This window comes from Sorex fumeus, unplaced genomic scaffold, assembly GCF_029834395.1.
Source record: "Sorex fumeus unplaced genomic scaffold, SorFum_2.1 ptg000051l, whole genome shotgun sequence".
NCBI lineage: Eukaryota > Metazoa > Chordata > Mammalia > Eulipotyphla > Soricidae > Sorex > Sorex fumeus.
The window spans coordinates 14,546,161-14,571,357 of NW_026606108.1; the positions used below are offsets into that span (position 1 = coordinate 14,546,161).

A 25,197-nucleotide genomic window follows, 5' to 3' on the forward strand; every position below is an offset into this window, starting at 1 on the left:
ATGATTTAGAAGCAGCATTCCGTTCGCCCTCACAATATCTTCTTATTCTCAGATAGGTAATGAGACTTAGACATGCTAACTAAGTTGTCCAATATCACAATGTAAGCCACTATTCAAGGCAAGCTCAGACCCTGGCTATCTATCTGCAGACCAGCTGCTTAATCCCAGGCACAGCTGGACAGCTGTGGGCTTGGTGTAGAGCCACAGTAGCTTTGGGAGGGCCAGGAACTGCAGTGTGAGCTGGGGAGTGACAGCTTATCAAGTGCCTGTAGTGTGCCAGATGTTGTGTGTGTGTGTGTGTTGTCTCATTTCATTAAAAACTCAAGAAAAATCTTTCTCCCTTTTACAGATGTATAAACTAAGGTATAATATATTTATTTATATCTACCCAGTTGGCGAATGAATGTACCATGGTTCAAACTTGGGTTAGAAGCCCACATTCTTTCCTGTCTGCCTCATTGCTTATCAGAGGTGTGAAGTATCTTAGGGGGATACTTCTAGATAATACTGACTGCACGTACAAACCATCCAGGTTTAAACAGGTCACTACTTGGAATGATCCATCCTTGGCAGGTTTCTGGGTCTGAGGAAACAATGGTTATGTGATTATCAAGGAACTAACTATCCATTCTAAGTACCTGTTCCTCATACTGGTCAATGGTTCAGAAGACCAAGAGGGATCATTTGAGCCCTCTTGGTCAAGTTAATTATAGGATAGAATAAACATGATAATAACAGCTCTGAGTCTTTGCTCTATTGGTCAAACCAACACACTTCTCCAGTGCTAAATTCATTAAAAGAAGAGCCCATATAAGCGTAAAAATGATTCTATTGTATTTTATGGCACATGTCTATATTAAATCTTACTTTTAAAATTACCACTAAGGAAGTATTGATTTTCTTTTACAGATCATTTGATTCATTTCCTTGTGTCCCTATATGTAGCACAATGGGCCTCTGCTCTTTCTCTTCATCATATACAATACTGTCTTTAACAGAACTTAAAAATCCCAAGCTGATGCCATAGTGATAAGATCGCCAAAGTCATTATTTCACGGGTCAAAACAAAAGAAGCTGTTCCCAGTCAACCTTTCTGTCCCATTCCCTGCCCCAGTCCCTGCTCCTATCCTATCTGTGCCTCCCACCCCTTCTCTCCCCCACCTCATCCAAAATCTGAGATTTTTTTTGCCAAGTTGCATCATCCTTGAATTAACTTACTTTTATTCCACATTTTCCATTTCCATATTTTCCTATCCCATCAGGATCCCTGGTTAGGGAAAAGGTCGATCCCTTTGGGCTGAAACTCTGTTCTTGTGTTGTGGCTTTAAATTTGTACAGCAAATAGCTCACAACTCAGTAGTTTCCTTGATCTTAGTTCTGGCAGGGGAAAAAAGCCATAGTGAAGCACAGAATCTGTCTGTATTAGCCCTCTGTCACCGACTACTCAGCCCAGCTTGTGGCTTCACCTAAATGATAAATGGTGCTATTGTTTGGGCTTTCGTATTAGGAAAAAAAAAGAACCAAATCTAGATGAAGCCAGGACAGAGACCCATTTCATTACACTGTACTTTAATATTCCTGAGACTCATGGCATTGCGGGTGGCTCCTTTTAACAGCCATCTCTCTCCAGGGCAGAACACTATGCTGTCTTTGTTTCATCTGATCTTTCAGCTAAATAAGAGATGGTCACTTATCCTCACTGCTGCTCTATCCTGCTGGATTTCTATTGCTAAAGGAGAAACTGACCACACGGGAAAAGGTAGAGGTTTCAGGCAGGGCATTCAGCGTGTGTTTACAGGCAGGACTGACTTACTCAGCAAATCCTGCTCGAAGGAGCTGCAGCCAATGAAGAGGCTATATCCCGGCTGGCTCGGGGCTTCTGAGTTTGAGCTGCATGCAGAAATGTAAGGCAGTGCTTCCTGGCGCTGATGGCAAAATGGGACCCATCTCCAGTTATTCCTCAGGCTTCCCAGCTTTGCAGATCTGGGAGAGAACCTACATAAACATATTGGTAATGTAGCTAGCTTTGAAGGCCGAGAGAATCCTTATGGATTCAGGAGACTGGTTTTGATTTTAGATTTTTATGTTGTATTTTTTCTGGAAGATGAAATGCTTCTCTCGTTACCTGCCTTACATCTTCAGACCTCCGAATACCATCCTCTCTTCCAGCTGCCACACGGAAGGTACAGACCAGAGAGGGAGAGTGTCTGGGTGGGTGGGAAGAAGTGGGTTGGTAGATGTCTTCCCACAGTCTCTGCGTTCTGTAGCTACTGGATGACTGTCATTCCTGGCAAAAGCTTATATCCGAGAGACTTAGATCTGCTGTGGAAATCTGTCTGTCTTGTAGAGGGAAGGGCAGAATTTTCTGAAAAGCAGGATTATATTGCAAAGGGGATCTTAAAGCTGTTGTATGGCTGCTTAGGGGGAAAAATCCGAAATATTTTGCCTGTGTCACCTGTTTTACTTCACATGCAAACAAGTCATTGGAACTAATGTTAGGGGAGGGAAATGTTCCATAGGTGCTGCCCATACATTTATCCAAGCTGTTTTGTCACTGATTGTTTATTAACTTGGTGCCTGCCCAAGAACACAATTAGCAAAATAGAATTTGCTTACTTCCTGACTGGGGAGTGTCAGTTGCTGCTTTGGACTGCTCCAAGTCTGTGTACTTGGGTTGCAGAGCAAGAGAAGTCAATTGACTTAAGCACTTGCTGGATGTGTGGTTAGCGGGGATCCTAAGTTAATGCTGTAAAGTCGGGGTGTGTTGAGCCTTGTATAAACAGACTCCACTTCCTGGTCTTTTGGGTTCCCTTCTCTGCCACTATCTAAATAGAAGGGTATGTGTGTGTGCCTGTGTGTGTGTGCCTCTGTGTGTGTGTTGTGTGCGTGTGTGCACACAATGTAAACATTCACCTTTCAAGCACTGCAGAGGTTTAGTCACTAGCTGCCTGTGCATTTACTTATTATGTGTAATTTGTTTCTTTCTTTTGATCACTGTAAAAGAGAAATTTCAAGAAAGCAATTGGCAGACTGATTTTCTGCCTTAATGGTTGTCCTGAAAGCAGCCCTTGATTGAAGAGGGCTCAGCAGGGTGAGAAGCTGTGCCCCACCTTAAGTCCAGCCACACTCTTCTGGAATGGAGCAGGTGAGAAGCCTGGTCCAGAAAACCACCACTTTCTCAACCTCAGAGCCGGCAGTTGGGGCGGTACATAGAAAATGAGAGCAGCATTATTATACATGGCATCAGATGAGTTTCAGGTGATTTTATTCATACCTCCTGGAAAAGTGATGTTTGGAATCATCCTTAACTGAGAATAAGAAATTATTTTTCATTGGAATTGATCTTTTCTTAATTTTTTTCAATTGGAAAATTTCTCTGAAAATGTTATGGGTAGGTAAATAGGATGGCCCAATGATAATATCTCATCTCTTATGTAGAAACTTAACATATATACTAGCATATACATAACTATATGTTAACATCTCTTATGTGGAAACTTAACATATATATTAACATATACTTAACTATAACTATATACTTAACTATATATACATATCCATATATATTACAGAGGACCAGGATTGCCATAAGTAGACACTTCTAGAGGACTTCCCAGATACAAAAGACTGAAGCCATCTAAAAAGCTGTACAGATGTTTTTTCAATTCCTGATGGGTCTGCCACTTTCTCCCTCAAGTTTAGAGTTTGAGATGTCAAGCACTTGGCCTATTCGATTACTGTTCTCTTTATTAATAAAAACACCTTGTGTAGACAAAACATCACGTAGCAAGAATCTTCTCCAACTATTTTTTAAATAAAACTTAGTATTTCCTCAAAATGGAAGTTTCGGTTTGTTCATGTCAAAACAGACTCTTATTAGTTGACTCACAACAGACTTTGGTGTTAGGATGGGGAGAACATCTTTTAGTTTATTGTAAGTCAAACAAAGTCAAGGAGCTAGAATTCTGGCATCTGTCAAACATTAACATCAAGGAAGAATCAGAGAGGCATGGTGGGAAAGGTTTAGGTATTGAGTACATAGGATCTTGCTGAATTGCTCTATGTCCAGTTTTATCCATTAAATGAACAAAGATCCATTCCATTATTTTAAGGATGTTGGGAATTCATGTAGTAATTAAAGTTATTCATAAAAGTTATTACATGATAAGTAAGGTCTGCTTCTGAATCACAGTTCCCCCTATTATCCAAGTTTGCTGTATTTACTACATTGTCTTGAAAAGGAAGAGTTGCCATCATGTGTCATTAGTAACTAGTTACACTTAGAGTTTGTGTAAGAAAACCCATATATCAAAATGAACCTGCATTTATGCTTTCCTCTTATATTTTTCATTGTTGCATGATGGGTGTGAACTTTAAAATTTAATTTTAAAAATGAGAATAAACAACTTGTGTATCACTGTCATTGTCATTGTCCTGCCGTTGTTCATTGATTTGCTCAAGTGGGCCCAGTAACATTGTGAGACTTGTTACTGTGTTTGGCATGTCCAATACGTCACTGGTAGCTTGCCAGGCTTGCTAGCTTTCCGGGCTCTCCGAGAGGGGTAGAGGAATTGAACTCGGGTCAGTCATGTCGGCCATGAGCAAGGCAAATGCCCTACCCGCTGTGCTATTGCTCCAGCCCAACTTGTGTATATCCTTTTAAAAAATAAAATGACATGGGGCTGGAGCAATAGCACAGCGGATAGGGCATTTGCCTTGCATGTGGTCAACCCAGGTTTGATTCCCAGCATCCCATATGGTCCCCTGAGCACCATCAGGGGTGATTCCTGAGTGCAGAGTCAGGAGTAACCTCTGTGCATCTTCGGGTGTGACCCCAAAAAAGTAATAATAATAATAATAATAATAAATAAAATGACACAAAGGCTCCCTTTAAGAAATTCTAGAATATTTTAAACAATGCCTGGGCTGCATAGGGCAAGAAAGACTTGTGTCATTCTCACAAATTTATCTTAACATTGCCTTCACAACAGAGGAAGATCACAGGCTCTGCCACATGCCAGCTGGTTGCACTGTCACTGCACTGTCCTCCCGTTGTTCAATGATTTGCTCGAGCGGGCCCAGTTAACGTCTTCATTGTGAGACTTATTGTTACTGTGTTTGACATATCAAATACATCACGGGCAGCTTGCCAGTCTTTGCCGTGCGGGAGAGATACTCTCGGTAGCTTGCTGGGCTCTCTGAGGGGGGTAAAGGAAGCGAACGCGGCTTGGTCTGTCGGTCATGCACAAGGCAGACGCCCTACATGCTGTGCTCCAGCCAACTGGTTGACCAATCAATATTTTACTTCTCTGAGTTTCAGTAACCTGAAACTTGAAACTCAGAGAAGTAAAACATGGTCATGATTATCTATAGGATGATTGACAAGAAATGCATTCAGAATGTCATCTATAAGGTAATTTTCACCATTACCACCATCATCACCAACCTTCATTTGTATTGTACTTATTAAGTCCAAGGTATTATCTAATTTATAATTATATGTGTAGTCACACATAATTTACCAATAAAGTAAGTTAATAATACATAGTCCACTGACAGTGAGTCATTTTCTCTTCCCTCTCTTACTCTAGCTTCCATGTCTGCTTCTTCATCCATTAGAGATTTTTTTCACATTACATTGAAATTTAGCAGTAGTAGTAGTAGTAGTAGTAGTAGTAGTAGTAGTAGTAGTAGTAACTTTGAGTTCATGTCCAGCAGTACTCAGGGATCACTCCTGTCAGTGACCGTAAGATCATATGGGGCCCAGGATTCTAGCCTGGGTTGCCTGCATGCAAGACAAACTCTCTACCTGTTGAACTGTCTCTGCAGCCTTTAAAGTAATTTTTTAAAATGCTCATGTTACCATCCAAACACAAATACACCGCCATTTAAGACTTCAAAGGCTTCCCAGAGCCTATTAGGGTCTGCCCATTCTAATTCCTGAGTAATTCACTTGTCTGAGCGCAAACTCATTCCTCTTCCTGGTCTTAGTCAAACAGACTATCTTTGGTTCATCAGTGTTCTCTCTTGCTGGAATCAACCTTTGGAATGTTTCTCTCTAAACTCAAATGGAGGCGCCACCCCTGACACTCAGCTGATCACAGCTGAACTGGGTTTCTTTATTTCAGGGCTCTATGCTAGTCATGAGGAATAAACTAACACAACTGCTTAGCTAATATCTGCCTTCCTGCTAGACCAAAATCTTTATGGCCTCACATGTAATTCCATTCCCTAATGTACCCCTTCACACTGGAACAATAGCAAGCATGGAATAGACCCTTGACAAGTGATGATTGAATGAATCTATGACAAATACCAAGACTGTGGCATAGATAAATGCACTAGGACAAAGCAAAGGTAAAAGCACTACAGAATGTGAAAGACTTTAAGTTATACTTAAAGGCACACTGCTCTGCCCATTGTGACTCGGGAGCTTTCTGAAGCAATACTTATGAAGATTTATTTCATTGCCATGTACTACTTTAACTTGAAATAAGAAGTTACAACAGGAAGATAGGAAACTAAATAATTCTGATACATAGAGGGACTTTTGAGAAGAAAATTGGACTGTCTTTGCCTTCTCTGTGGACCTCATTAAGAGACTTAGCACCAACCCTGTCATAGAGAAGGATTCTTTCAGCAAAATAGTTTTAGTATTAGAGGGGGAAAAAATCCCAATCACAGCTCTTCCCCATTACAGACAAAACAGAGAGAAAGGAGGGACCCGCGGGGTTTGGAAAGGGAGTAAAGCAGAAACCTTGCTTGATATTTTCTTGTGAGCTGAGTTTGGCACCTGACCCTTGAGAGTCATTTTTTTCCTTTCTGAGTTATCTAGCATTTGTACACAGACAGCCACTTTATTTTCCTGAAGGAACAAGGATAATGTGTACACACATGCCAATTTCTTTTCCTAAGTTGTGTTTGTCTGGCTTTTCTGCTGCAAACCTCTCTTCATTCTTTGAAACTCAGGTTGGAGAGATATTATAAAGATTAAGGCACTTGCTTTGCATGCAATCCAGCATTGTATGTGATCCCCTGTGCTTCACCAGGAGTGATCCCTGAGCACAGAGTTAGCATAGTCAAATGTAGCCCCAAACCAAATAAATTAATAGAAATAATCAAGTCTTTCTAGGAAGACTTCCTCACGAAGTTCACTGTTGGAGTTGTTATGAATCTCACAAACCATAGTCATACTGGGAAAAGGACCAAGAACGAGAGGCAGCACCAGCTCACAAGTCCTGTGGATCCCTGGCTGTGTGCTGGGAACTGTGCAGACGTAATAATTTTTTGTTTCTCATAGGCAATTCTTTTAGCTCCATATCATTGATGAGAAACACCCCAAACTTGCCCAGGCCACAGTTAGTAAAGTGGCAGGCCAGTACTCTAGTGGAGACCACCAGAAACACAAACCAATGCTTTTCACCATCATATTGTTCACTTTTCACCATCATATTGTTCATTTGCTTCTGGGTATTTCAGCCTTCAGATAGGATTGAAACAGTCTAGCATGTGTCTGTCTCAGCATGGGCCAGAATAGTGTGGGCATAGGGGGCAGCCATATTTGCCCTCAATGTTTGCATCCCAGTTAGCACAGAACTGAGCAGATACTTAATAAATTCCTTTTTATTTGCTTTCTTGGTTATTTGGTTTTGGGGGGGCTCAGAAATGCTCAGGGTTTAGTCCTGACTCTGCACTCAGGAATCATTCCTGATGCAGCTTGGGAAACCATAGGTGGTGCCAGGGATTAAACCCAGTTTAGCTTTTTGTAAGGCAAGTGCCCTGCCTGCTTACTAACTCTCTAGTTCCTCATCAATAGTTTCTTATATGAAGGATTGGATGGGATTGTATATGTACTTGTCTAATGTTAACAATGTTTCTTTAAGAAGAGAAAACTTTTTGAAGAGTATTTTCCAATGGCAACCCAAAACAGACTTGCTAGAAGTTTACACACACACACACACACACACACACACACACACACTAAAAAATACACATCTTTCTAAACTGTGTCATAAATAACAACATGAATAGGTAAAGCAATCAATGCTTACTATACATTCACAATTCCGTTGCGTGTATATATCACTGTAGGCATGAATGAATGTATTGTCCTCACAATAATCCTACGAGGTAGGAACTGTTATTCTCATTTCATATATGAAAAAACAAGGCACAGAGAAGTTAAGCAATGTATCCTAAATCACACAGGTCCTAGGTGCAGGACTAGGATTCGAAACCACACCACCTGGTTCTAAGGTGCTTGCTAAAGAAGAATGCATCACTACATTTTGTGCTGTTATGGAATTTAATTTCTCATGGTTTTTAGAATGATCTTCTCAGCCCCTTGCGTGAATTTAGCATCAACCCACTCTTCAGGCCCACGTCAAATGTGCTTCCGCCCCCCAGCTTGTGCTGACTGCTCTTTTTGTCTTCACATACACACCCTGCATTTAAAGTCCTTCCAAATGAACATCATGATTCTCAATCATGGAAATGTTATATCACTTTAAAGGGTCAGTATAAGGATGAAGGTACACACATCTCATTTTTAATGTTGCTTTATGTTTCAGATTTTTCCAGTTATTTTATGCTTCAAATTCTACATTTTTATGTATAATAGATGTACTGTCCCTGTTCTCAGCCAGCCCTCCACTTGTGAGCTAGATTCCCACCCCAGACACCTCCTCAGTCCCTCACTTTTACATGTGCTCTCCCTTATCATCAAGTAGCTTCTTTTTACAGATTGTTTGTGGCTGCCCACAGCATGCTGTATATCATTACTACTTCATAATTCTCTATCCCTCTTCAATGCTCACCCATTTTTTCTGCCCCTCTCTTAAGAAACTGCCTTAAAAGAGTGGCTTAACCCCTAATTTCTTTAACTGTGGGTGGCTTAACAAATACTAAATGGTTATGTAATTGATTGTAGAGTCACAAAAACAAAAGATTTGTTTTAGGGACTGAAACAATAGTATAGTGGATACTCCTCTTCCTCATCTTCCTCCTCCTTTTTCTATTCCTCCTTCCTTCTTTTTCTTAACTATTAATACTGAGGTCCTGGGCTCGATTGCCCAAATGTAACCTGTTTCTAGCTCATGCCTCAGCCCTATGGTTTTAAAGATCATCTATTCAACTCATGGCTCAAATTGCACCTCAGATGAAGACTTGTATATCCAACTGGCTACACTACATTGGATGCAGAGTAGAATTTTCAAAACCAAACTCCTAATTTTCTCTTAAGATAAACAGTTTTCTTAGCACTATTTTCCAGTTCAGCAAATAACTCCATTTTCCTAGTTACTCAGGCCAAAACGCCTTGGAGTCATTCTTGATTTTCTTCTTTTTCTCTTATCCTTCCAAGTGTACAGTAAATCCTCTGGGCTTAACCTCCTAAAAATATCCAGAATCCAATCACATCTTATCACATTCATCACTCAAATGTTTCTTCATCAGAGAAGCCATTTCTGGTCTTCCTATCTAAAGTCACACACACACACACACACACACACACACACACACACACACACTCCCCCATTACTTTGGCCTTGCTTTATTTCGACTTCAAAGCTCTTATCTTTATGTGACATGTTATGTATCAATTTATGTATTTGCTGCCTGCCTTTTCACATTACTGACTATCAGTTACATGAAGGTATCAGCAGGAAATTTTGGTCTGGCTTTGTGACGTGAAAAGAATTACAGAGCAGAGCTAGTTCATGAAAAGCATGTTGATTTTTCCAAACCAAGGGGCACATTGATGTTGGAACAGGACTAACCAGCACCTTCAGCAGAGGTGCAAGGTAGGCTTACCAAAATGGCTCAGCAGAAGAAACAGCAGCTTTTATAGCAGGTCTGGGTGGTGATGTGGGTCTTAGATTTGGTACTTTGTCCTCCAGGGTAGGATGGGGATAGCAGAAAGAATAGTATTTAAAAAGCCTTTTTTACAGTTTCCTTTCTTGTGTGTGAATGGGATAGGGATGGAAAAGGAGAGAAACAACCAGTGTTTCGAAAAAGGTATTCCTTGTGCTTTCTGCCCCATCATCCCCACCTGGTCAATCTAACAGAAGCCTGAGACAGCTTGAACTGTGCTTCCAAGCTAGAAAAGTGCTCCTGGCACTGACTTAAGACAAATGACAAAAGACAATGTATACTATGTGAACATCTATGACCTAATACAACAGCAATAGTGCTAACGAAAGCAGAGGCCCTCTCTGTCTGGTGTTTCCTCTCTCAGTTGCCTTGTCCAGCCCCGGGCATGAAGTACGCACAAAATAGATACACACTGAGTAGTTGTAAAGATGAATATTTACAGAAAGTCTCAGTGTTAACAGGGAATGTCTGGACTCTGAAACTCACTGATGATCTCTCCTGTAGAATGCTGTAGTTCCTTAACTCAGGATGAGATTTTGCTTATTTGTTGTTGTTGTTGATGGTTTGTTTTTTTGGGTCACCCCTGGTGGTACTCAGGGCTAACTCCTGGCTCTGTATTCAGGGATCACACCTGCTGGGCCACCCGATCTCTAATTCAGCACCATGATTGTGTGACTCAATTACAAACATCATTGTATTTCTTTCTCCAATAACATATACAAGTATGTTTATGAAGGTGGGAAAATGCTGGAGAAACCCATAATGTGATGCCTATGAATATTCAGCAGATAGGACTGTTGCTAGACCAAACTGTTACTATAGGAAGTGTCCCCACTATACTTACTGTAGCAACAGTCACACAGAGATATTAATGGTGTCAAAATCCACTGAGTTAGTTTTAGTTTTCTTTTCTTTTTCTTTTTTTTTGCCACTTACATAGCTGACATCGAGTGTAGGCTCATTTTAGGCCAGATTCTGTGCTAAAATATTTTATTGTTATTGGCTCACATAAGTCTTATAAAATATCATAAGTATTATTAATTATACCCATTTTACTGATGATGAAAGGTGTCATAGAATGATATGGTAACTGTTCTCAACCCACAAGGCTGCTGTGTGGTAAATGAGGATCTATACCCAGACTACCAGTCTCCGGGGTCCTGGCTTTCCTCTGCCCTATAGGTCTGCCTACATTTCTGGCATTGTCTTCTGCTAATGGAAACTTAAAAAAGCAAGAGAGTTATATGATATGAAGTGAAGCCAGAGTATTATGACTTATGACAATTTAAAGAATGGCAAAGAGGAGCCAGAGGGATGGTACAGTGTATACAGTGTTTGCTTGCACATGGCTGACCTGGGGTCAATCCCCAGCACCCCAGGTGGCCCAGCAGGTCTGATCCCTGAATACAGAACCAGGAGTTAGCCCTGAGTACCACCAGGGGTGACCCAGAAAACAAACTAACAACAACCACAAAGAAGCAAAGTCTCATCCTGTGTTAAGGAACTACAGTATTCTACGGGAGAGAGAAGCTTAAGGATACAGCTCTAAGAGTTTTAGCCCGAATTATGCAAAGGCACTGGAAGGGTCCATTGAATCTGACACCTTACCCAACTGTTACACACCCCAGGCAGTGCTTATGAACTCGAATCTCTAATAAACAATGTCCTGACTTCAGGAATGGGATAGTCAAAGCCATAGGGAAGAACCCTGGGAGAGATTGATCTGTGCTGCTTTCCTTTGAAATGACAGAGTAAAATCCTGCAGACTTGCTGAGGTTACTTTTGGTAGAGACCTCTGATGTTTGTCAGATGAATAGCTCTCCTGGAAGGATTCAAGGTCACCGTCGTCTACTTACACATTCAATGGACCTTTTCTGAGCTTTTGTCTGCTGTGTGGTATCCATGAATTGACTGCAAGATATTTATACAATTTATACAATTATTTTGTATAAATTTATACATATTTATACAATTATTTTGGTGCTACTCAGTACAAATTAAGAGCTCAGTAAGAGTTTGTTGCCATTATTATTGGTATGATTAAATTAGGGAAGACCCCAGAAATCAACTAATGCTCTTTTCAGTTTGAAACGGTATGGTGATGGAAACAGTTTTAGGCCAGCAGTCCAGAGATGTCTAGATTTTGTGCCATTATGATACAGATGTCCCTAAGAAATCAGCTAATCCTGCTGGGTCTCAGAGTCACAGCTATACAATAAAACCTGGTGGTGTGGGAGGTAAGTGGTAGATACTTGATGGAATTTGTCTTTTTCTTAGGTGTCCTATATTAATGGGAAGCTTGGAGTGGTAATCCAAATTCTGAAATTTTTAGTAAAGTACTAAGGAACTTAAAAACTGATAATAAAGGACAGAAAACAATTCTTAATAAGAGTCACTGGGCACTAGGCACTCTCTATGGGTTATTGGGACATGAAGATATTCTGTATGCTGGTGTCTGCACTTCCCCACTGATACTGATTGAGCACTGATGAGTCTTTATTTGAGGTTCATCTTTAATTTTGTTTAGAATTAGATAAACTATAGTTCCAAATATTACTTAAAGTTACTTATTCTCTGAGTGACTGTTTTCCCAACTGTAAAATAGAATTCATAATGCTTCCTTTCACATTTATCCTAAGATTCAAAGACATGGAGTAGAATGTATCTGTGGTCATTTAATAGATGATAGAAGCATTTACTGTGAGTCTCTTTGTGCAGGGACCTTACCAGCGGTGATGCCAAGCTGTTTTGATTGCAAATTGGAGACGCCTTCCTCTCTTCCCACCAGGTTCCCATCTCAGAAGTTTTCATTTTTCATCTTCGCTTCTTTCAACATTTCCTAGTGCTTGGTTGTGATATACACTGGTCAGTGCTGTTCCGATTTGTGTTTCTGAATTCATTATTTGCCTTTGGTTCTTGTACCCCAAGGCAATTCCTTCATTTTGACTCAATTTTATAAATCTAATAGAAAAATCACCAGCAGTGCAATCATCACCATGGTTAGAGAGACTGGCCCATTAGTTTTCTGAGTTATCATTTCCTCACTGACAGATTGAGCAGGGAGAAAAGATGGGCGGAAATGGTCAAGGCCTTTATCTTCACAAGTGTCTGCAAAACTGGTAGGAGAAGTGAAAGAAAGTGAAGAAAAGCATGGCTTCAAATTCACTCACAAAAGCCCTTTCTGGATTCTATTGTGATGTAGGGAGACAGGGTATTGATGCCTGGAAATTTTAGGAAAAAATTCAGTAGATGGTGAACCCCATTGCAAGTGACTTATTCATTGACTTAAAAATGCAAACACATTAAGAACATCTCTATTGTATGTAATTAGGTAGATTTTTCTGGCGCTAAAAAGTAGATATGGTTTTGTCCCTATAGGAGACAAATAAATTACTCTTATATAGTAAATTAATATAAATTGTGTAGATATTGTAGTGGAGAGAACATGATTTAACAGGGTGTTTTCTGTAAGGCAATAGAAGATCAGGATATTTTCCCTGAAGATGCATTACTGCAGCTAAGATCTGAAAGGTAAGTAGAACTGATCAAGGTGGAATGAGAAAGATGATTTCCAGGAAATGGGAATATGTATGCGAAGTCTTGACACCAGAGGCCTCCACCATCAGTGTGATTCGTCTAGAAACTTAGAGAATAAGCACCTAGAGCTGTGAGATAGTGCCTGCCTCTACCATATGAATTTAGACTAGGGTCTTAAACCAAAGAGTAATTTGAACTTATGAAAATGTACAATCGTGGTGGTAGTTGGGAGCTGACCATATCTGCAGCATGAGAAGTTTTGTCTGAGAGTTGGGAGAATACTGGATTAGAGGAGCTAAGAATGGATGCACATATTTTAAGGAGCTGAACACACAAAACCCAGATAGCCAGGTGCTAAAAACAGTCCTTATTGTATTACAGTCATCTTGCATATGGCTTCCTGTATGCCCCAAATTTCTCCATGTGTATTTGTGTCTGCATAGAGCACCCAAACCTCTCCATTGTCTTCACATTCATAGAAGCTTCTCTTCAGTGAGCAATGGCAGGAACATACTCTGCTGTTTTGAAGAGGCATTAAACATCTCCAGCATTAGAAAAATAGAGGCAGTTAGCTCTGCCAGGCACAGCATTTGCAAAGCATGATATTTAGAAGGAAGAGATGTTTTAGAACAAAACTACTAAGAATGTTTTAACATCATGTTTATTCAGCAAGAGATAGCAGCTGCAGCAAAGGCTCTAGATAGGATGGTGCATATGTTCAGCTGTTAATATTCATGTATATTATTTGGTTTCGGGCCATAGCAGGTGGTGGTCAGGGGTTACTCCTTGCTATGTGCTCAGGGATAACTCCTAGCGGGACTTGAGAGACCATATGTGGTGGTGGAGATTTTGAACCCGGGTCCATCATGTGCAAGGCAAGTGCTCTGCCCAAGTACTGTCACTCTGGCCCTCAATGTTCATACTTAAACAGTTAAGTGTCCAGTCGAGAGAGCTGACCTAAAGTCAAGTTTATGAGAGAATATTGAGAAGTCATATTCTGCCTTAATTATGAACTTGTGCCTTCAAGGTCCTGTAAACCAGATAACAGAATATCTAGTCTTGTGATGAGGAATATGAAATGTAAAATTCAAATTCAAATGTAAAATTCAAGAGTCAAACAGGTAGCACTAACCAAAGTACATGATGACTTCAGGAAAGTGTGAGATCAAGCCCTACCTACAGCAATACAATTGGATTTCCAGAAAGAAAAAAAAGGAGCAAACAAAAATTTCTGCACAAAGAAACCAAAGCTGACTGAAATCTTTTCATCACCTAGTTGCATTTTCCTGGAAAAAAACCCTCAGTATTTCTGTTTGGAAAATAACCTCTGAAACCACCTAAACCAGTTCCTCCTCTCTGTCAACAAGTATGTGAATATCCCAGACTTTATTCTCTTTAAAAAAATTATTTTATTTATTTAATAATGTAAGAGTACTGCTATTTGTTCAGACATTGATTAAGCTGATTGAATTAGCACGAACTACACCCAGACTTTATTCCTGATGTGCCTGTTAGCTCTATTTTTCCCTCTTTCATTTTATTTATTTATTTTTTGATAATTTTTTTAAAGAATCACCATCAGATACAGTTACAAAGCTTTCATATTTGAGTTTCAGTCATACAATGATCGAACACTTATCTCTCCATCAATGCAGATTTTCCATTACCAATGTCCCCAGTTTCTTCCCCCCTATCCCCATCTTATCTTTTCCCTCCTTCCCCGTCTCTGTGGCAGACAATTTCCCCCATACGTCATCTCTACTTTTGAACATTATGGTTTGCAATACAAATAAATACCGAGGGGATATCACATTCGGTCCTTTATCTACTTTCATGCCTGTTAACTCTTAATAGACCTATTAAGCAATGGCTCATGCATCTGGAATCAGAGAAACAGGGTTGGGGAGCAAAGACTACAATCAGTAAATCGCCAGATTATCCCCATATCTGGAACGTTTAGGCAGGTTCACAGCCTGGACATGCCACAGCATGTCTTCTTCTTTAGGACTGATCCTGCCATCTGCAGAAGTTCAAGGTGTCAATCCAATTGGCTTTATTGTGGTAAATAACCACAGTTTCCTATGACTACACCTTAAAATTGAACTAAAAGCCATTTCTTAAAGTACCAGTGAATCAGAAGCATTTTCCTCATGATTGTTCATATGTGTAAAGATAATTTACAGGGAAAAGGCTCCTTCCACTACTCTTAGCCTCACAAAGCTCAGCAGAGTGGTGGAAAGTGGCATGCAGGTTCTGGCCTATCTTCTTACGTTTAAAATTGTGTTTTGGGATCATTCCTTACTGTGTTCAGGGCTTACTTCTCACTCTGTACTCAAGGATCTTATGCAGTGCCCAGTATTGTACTAGAGTCAGACACTGGCAAGGAAGTTGCTTATGCCCTTGTATACTCTCTCTAGCCCTCTGTTTTTAAGTGAATTCATTTAATTTTAATAAAAATTTAGTAAAGAGGACGTTTTCATCATCTCCATTTTTCGGATGTGGACACTGTGACTCAGAAAAGTAAGTTACTTGCTCTAAGTCGCTTATTCAGCTAGTCAACTGCAGGGGTAGGAGAGGTGAACTTCAGAGTTTTCTTCTCCCATTTCTGACCCAGAAGGGGAATGTGGGCTTTGCTTTTGGCCCAGCATTGAATACAAGTATTGACATCCCCAGGATACTGCACTGACATTTTTTTTAAAACTTCACCCCAGTGTAAGTAGCTATTACTGTGCATTTGAGTAAGACCATGTACACAATGCAGTAGTGTGGTGCTTTCACTTGCTGGACACTCATTAGAGATGAGTGAGTGAAGAAATGAAAGCCCTTCCAGACCTGGCTTCCCTAGTCAAGATCTCTTGCTCTTTCCCCAATTTCTCATAGAAAATACCCACTTTGTATTGTCCTCAGGAGGGCAGACCTAACAAGCAGAGAATAAAATGAAAATAAAGGTTTACTATTTCTGCAATGAACATATAGGTACAGATATCATTTCTACTGTGCGTTTTTGCAACCTCGGGATATATTCCCAGAAGTGGTATTGTGGGGTCACAATAGCCAAAAATCTGGAAACAACCCAAGTGCCCTAGAACAGATGACTGGTCAAAGAAACTTTGGTACATCTACACAGTGGAATACTAGCCAGCTGTTATGAGATTTGCTTATAAATGGATAGACCTGGAGAGTATCATGCTAAGTGAAATGAGTCAGAAAGAGAGGGACAGACATAGAATGACTGCACTCATTTGTGGAGTATAAAACAACATAACATGAGGCTGACACTCAAGGATAGTAGATGCAAGGGCCAGGAATATTGTCCATAGCTGGAAGCCTGCCTCGTGAGAAGAGGGGAGAAACAGCTGAAACAGAGAAGAGATCACTAAGAAAATGATGGCTGGAGGAATTGGTCGGGATGCAAGATGTGAGCTGAAAGTAGATAATGGACCAAACATGATGACCTCTCAATGTCTGTATTGCAAACCATAATGCCCAAAAGTAGAGAGAGAGTATGGGGAATATTGTCTGCCATGGAAGCAGTGGGAGGATGGGAAAGGGGGAGCATACTGGGGATATTGGTGGTGGGGAATGTGCATTGGTGGAGGGATGGGTGTTTGATCATTGTCTGATTGTAACCCAAACATGAAAGCTTGTAACTATCTCACAGTGATTTCAATAAAACTTTAAAAAAGCATACTATTTCATCCCTGTCCCCCACCCTCAATCCAAGCAGCATATATTTCAACTGGGAAACATGGTACCCTGAGGGATTCCAGAAAATTCCAATGAGATGATGAAAAAGAGATGATGAAAATCACATAAACGTTGGGCCGGCGGTGGGGAGGGAGGGGGCGTTGAGGGGATGCGTGAGACAAACTAGGGGCCAACAGATGGACAGGGGCCACAGGAAGGAAACAAGACCCAAAGAGGGCCACAGTTGGAAAAAGGGCGATAAACCACATACTGGAGCATTTGGCAGCCTTGACAGAGAGTCAGCAAGCAATGAGATAGTAGCCATTTGACTTATGTGATGATGTTCCTACTCAAAACTTCTAGGGAATCTCCATTTCACCTAGTAACGTTTTCTCTTTTTTTTTTTTTTTTGCTTTTTTTGCTCACACTCAGCAATGCTCAGGGGTTACTCCTAGTTCTCCACTCAGAAATTAGTCTTGGCAGTACTCAGGGAACCACAAGGGATGCTGGGTATAGAACCCAGGTCATCAGCATGCTAGGAAAATGCCCTACCCACTTTACTATTTCTCTGATCCTCACCTAGTAAAATCTTAAGTCTTGCCCAAGGTCTAGCAATCCAGATCCCTATCACGTTCAGTGACTTTTCTATTCCTCCCTGCTCTCTTTGTGTTTCTTATATATACCACACTGTCTGTCTGCCTGACAACCAAGGCTTTTGCATGGTTTTCTTTCTTCTTCCACATCCAGATCAAGGGTAGTAGCTATTGGAATAGCACTAAGGATGAGACCCATTGAGGAATATAGGTGAGCAGTACCGTTCCCCAGTACCCTGCTCTTTGAGTGTCAGTTGGAGATCGCCTGGCTGCAAACTTGCTAAGGGGGTCTGAGCAGTGAAACTCAGAAGCAAAGGTGAAATATTCATCTCCTTCCTCTCTTGTTAATGAAGCAGTTTTCCACCACAACCTGTGATGTGAAACATACCCCATTGGTCCTTGCAACCAGAATCAAACCAGGTGGTCACAGCTAGCTCTGGTCAGAGCCGCATCCCCCACCCTGCAGAGAGATGAGATGAGCTCTAAGCTGAGACTGGGACCAAGCCCCAGCTGGTGTTTCACTGTGGAGCTGTTGCCTCTCTATTTCTTCAAAGCTAATTTGATTCCTCCTAAGTTCAGCGAGCAGTATGATCTGCTGACTGTAGAGACTGCAGAAGAGGGAAAAGAAAGCCCTCTGGGATTCGCCCTGGGTCTGCTTTGACTCTTCTTGTCTGGGTACTGAGAAGCCTTCAGCAGAAAATAAGCTTCAAGTTATTTCTCAATGCTGTCTCTGTCTTTGTAATGGCACCATTATGTCTTGGAAATTGTCCCTATTTACACACAGAATCAGCTGAAAAGATTATTATCTGGCATTAAGAACATCAAGAATGTTCTCTTAAGTGCTGTCTTCTCCACATTGGTAGCTTAATAAGGTAATTCAGGATCAGGACACAGAATACATGTTGCACATTTGCTTGCTATGTGCTTCTTAAATGCCACTGAAAGATGGAATAATCACAGTTGCCTATAGCCCAGGGCTTGTGGGTCAGAGAGGCAGAGATTGCTTGAATTGGACTGTCTGCCATTTCCCCTACATCAGTCTCAAACAGGCCACTTGGTCAACTTGAATTTTTCTCTGGTACAGACTAAGCTTAATGCCACGCAAGTGGCCTCCATGTTCACTTCATTGGCACTCATTTCCCATCTTCTGTTTGGAAATAGTGTCCTAGGCTCCAATTCAGATCATTTCAAATTGAGATGATAAATGGAAGTGATACTGCAAGTACAGCACTGGCCAGGGCTTTAGCTGCAATTCCCTATTGATCATCATTTATGCTCTATGGCATCATACAAAATGATTTATTTGATATAGCACTATCAGGTCAAGTACAGACTGTGGCGAATTGATTAAAGTTTGAGGCTTGCTGTAATAGCCAACCTTTATTTAAAGAACCACTTCCCAACCAAGACCCAGTTTTACCACAAGAAGAAATGCATCTTTCATTCTATAAATATTAGCTTCTGAAAAGTAGGACTCCTGAAACATGTAAGTTAACAGGATAAACAAATAGAGTACTGTGTGGTGCAATGCCTGAGACTTAGAAGGGACTGAATTATCATTTCTTCCTTCAGTGCATTTAGCCCAGTTCTAGACACTGAGTATACAGGAGTAAAAAAGACAGATGCATTCTGGCTTTTATGGACATTTTAAAGATAAACCATTAGAAGCATGAGACCCTAATAAAGTAGGTACCAAAAGGAGGCAGAATCTGAGCAGGGGGATTCCAGTAAAAATGTAATTGATGACTTTAACTCTATAAAATGATAGAAATGCTCTCAAAAATTCATCTTCTGCAAAAAAGCTTCATACCTGATCTCATTGAAATCCATGGCACACTTGGGGTGTTATTGGCAAGTATTTCTCAGTCCCCCCCCCCAGTGCAGATCTGTCCTTTTCCATCTGCTAGTCTGTTTCTCCATAGAGTGGTGGGCAGATGCTGCCAATAACAGGATCCTCTGCAGAAGTGAAGCCAGCTGGAAGCCGAGTCTGTAAACCACTGGCACAGCATGAATTCTCCCAAGCGGTTTGAAAGCCTCCTGAGAGATCAGGAACTGGAGGTTTCTGGAAACAAAGCAGCCACTGCCATAATGATGCTTGTGATCAGTAGGGCCAAAAGACCACCCAAGTAGACATCAAACCCTGGGACTTTCAAAAAGTGACAGCGAAAGCAATAAAGAGAAAGGAACTACATAGAGTGACTTGAGAGAGGTTAGACAGGACAGAAGCAACTGCATGAAGAGTTCAGGAGTATGGCAGGCAGGACTGGCAGTCCAGCCCCGAGTGTTTTTCAGGAAAGGAAGAGTCGTGGTAGAATGGCACATCTTCAGTGCTAGACTTTGTATCTTTGCTTTTTAAAAGATCCTCTTCAATTATAAAGGCCCTGTAATTCACCATATATTTCAAAGATTCAGTGCATATTAGTAGTTTTTAAAGATGTTGACCCAGCAATAATAGCACTCTTAACTCTCTACAAGGGAATAATATAATGACTTAGTCTTTGATTCAGACTACCTGGGTTCAATACCGGGTTTTCCATCCAACTAATTGAGTGACTTTCAGTTGACTTTTAGTTTGACTCTTACTTATTCTTCCTGTGTTTTGAGGAGCGAAATCCCAACAATGCCCATTGTATGGCGCTCATATTGCTAAGTTGACAGAAGGAACATAAAGTGATTCCAGCACATGGAACTATACTTAAAGCAGGCTTGATATTACAACCCTCCTTCATTTCTTCCAAAGTTCATTTCTTGATAGAGTTTGTCAACTTTTTGGAAAAGATTCCTGAACAAAAAAGTGAAAAATTATATACCCAAGTCTCTCTGGTTTGGGTAACATTATAATGTATGAAACATTTTCAGGGCAACTTAAAGATAAAGGCAAATCTCATAAATGCCTCATTAAGTTGCTTTGACAGCCCTGCCCTGGACAGTGCTTGCCCCAGGGGAGATGGCTGGGTCTGCACTTGCAATAGTATGCCTCCATCATTCTTTTATTGTTTCTGATTTTTCATAGCATTCATCACCATCAGGCAGGTCACATGTTTGTTTATTTACTGCTTAAAATACAAGAAAGTAAACTCTGAGGCTTGTTTGCTTTCTTCAATATGCCATTCCAACTCCCTCTAACATTGCTCAAACATGAGAGTTTAATAAACACCTGTGTACTGAATTATATGCTGGCCCACCCCTTAGAAGTACCAGGATTGGGTTGTTAATGGGCCAAAGTAGTTTAGTTTAAAAATATTCTATATATTTAACCTGATATGACTCTTTGTTTCTCAGTGGCTGAGGAGAACAATGATTCATGGGACGATCCAATGCAGTAAATCTGAAAAGTCGCATTCATTTATTCATCCAACAAATATTTAATAGGTTCTGACTCATTGCCAGTATTAGATGCTAGTGTATAATACTGAACAAACATGGTCCCTAACCTCAGAAGTTTAAAGTGTTTGAATTAATCATTCTAATACTTATAGAAAACCATCTCACCAGTTTCAGCATTATCAACTGTTCATATAAATTTGAAGACTAGATCCTAGAGGATAAAATAAAACCTTCTGGCTACAATCCCATGAGTGGGCAGTCAGGAGATGCTATTCCGGGCCTGACTCATCCCTCCATACACCACTCCTGGTGATCTGGTGTTCACAGACCTCTTTTACAGATGGCTCACAAATACACTTCCCCATGGCAGAGAGCACTGCCTTGTTCAGCCCCTACACAGGCTATTAAGCTCATTTATTTGTCACCCAAAACCTAGCTGAAGGAACTGAAAATATGATTCCAGTGGAACTGGGAGCACAAGAAAGATAGGAATGAAAATTTGCCAGTCTCATTGCCCCTTTACAGCAGGCAAAGACACCTCTCATTCCACCAGCTGCTTGTTTGTAAGACAAAGATTACTGTGAAGAAGAAATGAAAAAAAAAAAAGCTTTCTTTCAAGGACAAGGCAAAGGCCGCTGCCAAACACAGTGATTTCAGAGTGTCAGATGGGAGAGAATCTGAGTTTGTAAAGACTATCGCCCTGATTAAAGCCTGGCTCCATGCCACTACCCTTTTGGTCTGCTCTTGACCCACCCATGGAGTTCACCTCCTCATGAATCACGCTGCTGGGATACTGGGAATCACAGGGTCCTGGTTTTTTTTTTTTTGTTTTTGTTTTGTTTTTGCTTTTTTGGGTCACACCCAGTGATGATCAGGGGTTACTCCTGGCTTTGAACTCAGGAATCACTCCTGGTGGTGTTTAGGGGACAATATGGGATGTTGGGAATTGAACCCCAGTCAGGGCGTGCAGGGCAAATGCCCTACCCACTGTGGGTATAGCTTTGCTATTCCTCCAGTCCCAGGTCTGATTTTAATGCATTGATATTCATGCATTAAATTCCTAAGTGGGATTCAGATCACATTGGCCCTTGTTTTGTGATTTTACTCTTCACCAATACATGTCTATTTTTTCTCAAAGGAAATGTAGGTTTTAGTATGTTGGCATGTTTGCATTCTCAAACATGAGAGCCTGGGTTTACATCATGCTCCATGTGCTAATTCAGCAGTGTGACTCAAGTTCTTTGGTGGATGGTCTACTTGATCTATTAATTCGACTCAAAACACTGTCTTCCTCATAGGATTGATATGAACTTAAATGAGATAATTCACAGGAAATGGTTAGCAAAATTTCCAACATATTTAAATTGCTAAATAATTTTTGCTGATATTGTTTATAATATTAAACCTCCATGACACTCAGTGCTGACTGGTCTAGACCTAAATAAACAATCACTCAATTATTACTGATTCAAAAAATGGCCTTCCTCCTGGTAAGATTGTTTGATTGTAACCTAATGGATTTTTTTGTTTGTTTTTGGGTCACACCCAAAGATGCACAGGGGCTGTTCCTGGCTCATGCACTCAGGAATTACTTCTGGCGATACTCGGGGGAGCATATGGGATACTGGGAATTAAATCCGGGTCGGCCACGTGCAAGGCAAATGCCCTACCTGCTGTGCTATAGCTCAGCCCCTGTAACCTAATGAATTTTAAGATTGAATTTGATCTTTCAAATTACATAAAAACAAGGATATTTTATATGCTAAGATATAAATATAGAAGGCTTAAATTCTAAGATGTGTTAAACAGAACTCATAATTATTAAATAGTTCATAAAATGCTTCAACATACTTTTATCTTTATGATGCAGAATAACTAGAAAAATTTTAACTTAAACAATTTAAATGTAGACAATTTTCTAGACCTCTAGACACTTATGTTTTTTAAAATTTTCATTAAGATATTTGTGGTTTTATAAAAACTATCTTCGTCATGTGTAGCTCTTTCATCTTAAAATTTTTCTTAACATTTTTTTCTCTTCCATGATACTCCTATTTCAAGTTGTAAACCTTGACAGTATATAAATGAGCTTCCACTTTGAATGAAATGGGGTCTTTTTTGGGATAACAGAGTGTAAGGGCATTATTAAGTTCCAAGATTAATTGGTCAAGCAAACTCACCTTCCTGAGTTTCCTGAATTGGAGGTCTTAGGAGTCCACTAATTAGTTATTCTAACAGAAGAAGAGTTTCACAGACAATGACCTCACTTTGGTTTGTCCTTCCTTCTGGTATAATATAAAATTAGCTGAGTTCAGAGTTTGCTCCCAAGTTTTACCTGGTCATCATGAAAGAGAAATCCTTTCTTGTTCTCTCTCTCCTTTACTATTACTAATCACTGAGAGTTCTCTTGGGGGAAAAAGTAGTGCTTTGAAATCCCTCCTTATTGTAACTGGCTTCTTGGTTCCTGGAGTCACTTAAGAATGCAAGGTGAAATATTGGTTAGCTGTGTGACCTTGAGTAAGTATGGAAGAAAAGCCAGATCTTGGATTTGTAAAGTATGGTTTATAATAAAATCTAACTCAGAGGATTGGTATAAATATTAGCTGCTATAGCACATTGTCTGGCTCCAAATAATAGATCAATACAAGTAGAATCATTTAAATTAAAAATAAATTAACCATATTTTCCTATGTTAATATGATACTACTCCCTTATGAGTAAAGACAGGAGAAAAATATGAATTTTAAACTTTATTTACTCCAGTTCTTCCTAAATAAAGAATGAACAAGAACTCATCCCAGAGAAAAGAGTAAATACAGGAGAAAAATATGAATTTTAAACTTTATTTACTCCAATTCTTCCTAAATGAAGAATGAATAATAACTTATCCTAGAGAAATGAGTAGAGACAGGAGAAAAATATGGATTTTAAATTTTATTTACTCTGGTTCTTCCTAAATGAAGAATGAACAAGAACTCATCCAGGAGAAATTATATGTATAACAGCAATTGCTTTGATTGTACAACCTTTAATTAATTCACTCACTTATATATGCTACACATAATAATGAGCATAAAAATGGAAGAGAAGTCAAAGGAAAATAAAAGCCAGTTAAAAAAACATTTTCAGTTAGCTATGAGAACTTCAAAGAAATCACATGGGGAAATGCGATAATGTGAGATTAAGCGGCCATAGACAGCATAGTTAAGGAAGTTCAAGACTTGAAACACATGGAGTAGTAAAGCAGGGCTCTGACAATTAGGGCACAGAAAGTAAAAGGAACCCTAAGCAATAAGGAGCTTGGTAATGTAACCAGCGTTTAGGTGTTAAAGGAATACATGGTAGAATCCAAAGCCACAAAGAATTGCAGGGTTAGACCATATACATCCTCAAAGACTGTGATGAGAAGCTTGGTTCTACTCTATATGTAATGTAAGAGAAACGCTTAGGAAAACTTAAAAGTCAGGGAAATTATATGCTTGCTTTGTTTCCAAATATCACTTTGTAAAGAATGCAGGAAGGCCATCACAATTGGTTCAGAAAAGAGAGTAAAGACTTGGATTAGTAGGCACAGGGGTAATAACCAAGGAAAGGTGGGATTTGGGCCAGGTTACATTAGAGGCAGACTTCATAGGTTTCATAGGTTTGTCAACAGATCAGACAAGGAAATATGGTGACAATTACAAGGGCATGAGTGGTATTCCTATAATGAGCATTCGCCTTTCTATGTAGGATTATGTATTACAAAGAATGAGAATGAAGTGTCATCCCTCATGCCACCCACACCCATCCCAGCTACACTTTCGACAGATGCTGTCTCAGCAAAAAAAAAAAAAAATGAGATCTGGTATAACTATGGATGTCTTTTCCCATTAATTCCATAGTCACTCAGTTTCAACATTCGAGACTCAGGTAAAGGTCCTGATCACACATCAGCAGGTAACATAGAAATTACTCATTTAATTAGGTTTAGGGGTATTGTTCGGGGAGGAGGGTTATTGTTGTTTGGGGCCACAACTGATGGTGCTCAGGGCTTACTCTTGCTCTGTGCCCTGAAATCACTACTGTCAGGCTCAGGAAATGGAATGCTGGAAATTGAACCCAAGTTGGCTTTGTGCAAGGCAAGTGCCTGCTGCTGTACTATTGCTCTGTCCCTGGGGCTCAGGTTTTAATGAAGGAAAAT

At 40.1% G+C, this 25,197-nt stretch overlaps 1 protein-coding gene across 2 annotated transcripts in view; it reads left to right on the forward strand.

Annotated features, from left to right (window-relative positions):
* The first annotated feature begins 1,878 nt into the window (after positions 1–1,878).
* PPP2R2B (protein phosphatase 2 regulatory subunit Bbeta) overlaps positions 1,879–25,197 on the forward strand; it is a 487,952-nt gene continuing 464,633 nt past the window's right edge. The window contains exon 1 of one of the 2 annotated variants that reach the window (XM_056124486.1): positions 1,879–2,183. In XM_056124486.1, the coding sequence (XP_055980461.1) occupies positions 2,110–2,183 (74 nt within the window). In that variant the 5' untranslated portion in view covers positions 1,879–2,109. The remainder of the gene's footprint in view (positions 2,184–25,197) is intronic. The other variant, XM_056124487.1, reaches the window with a different exon arrangement.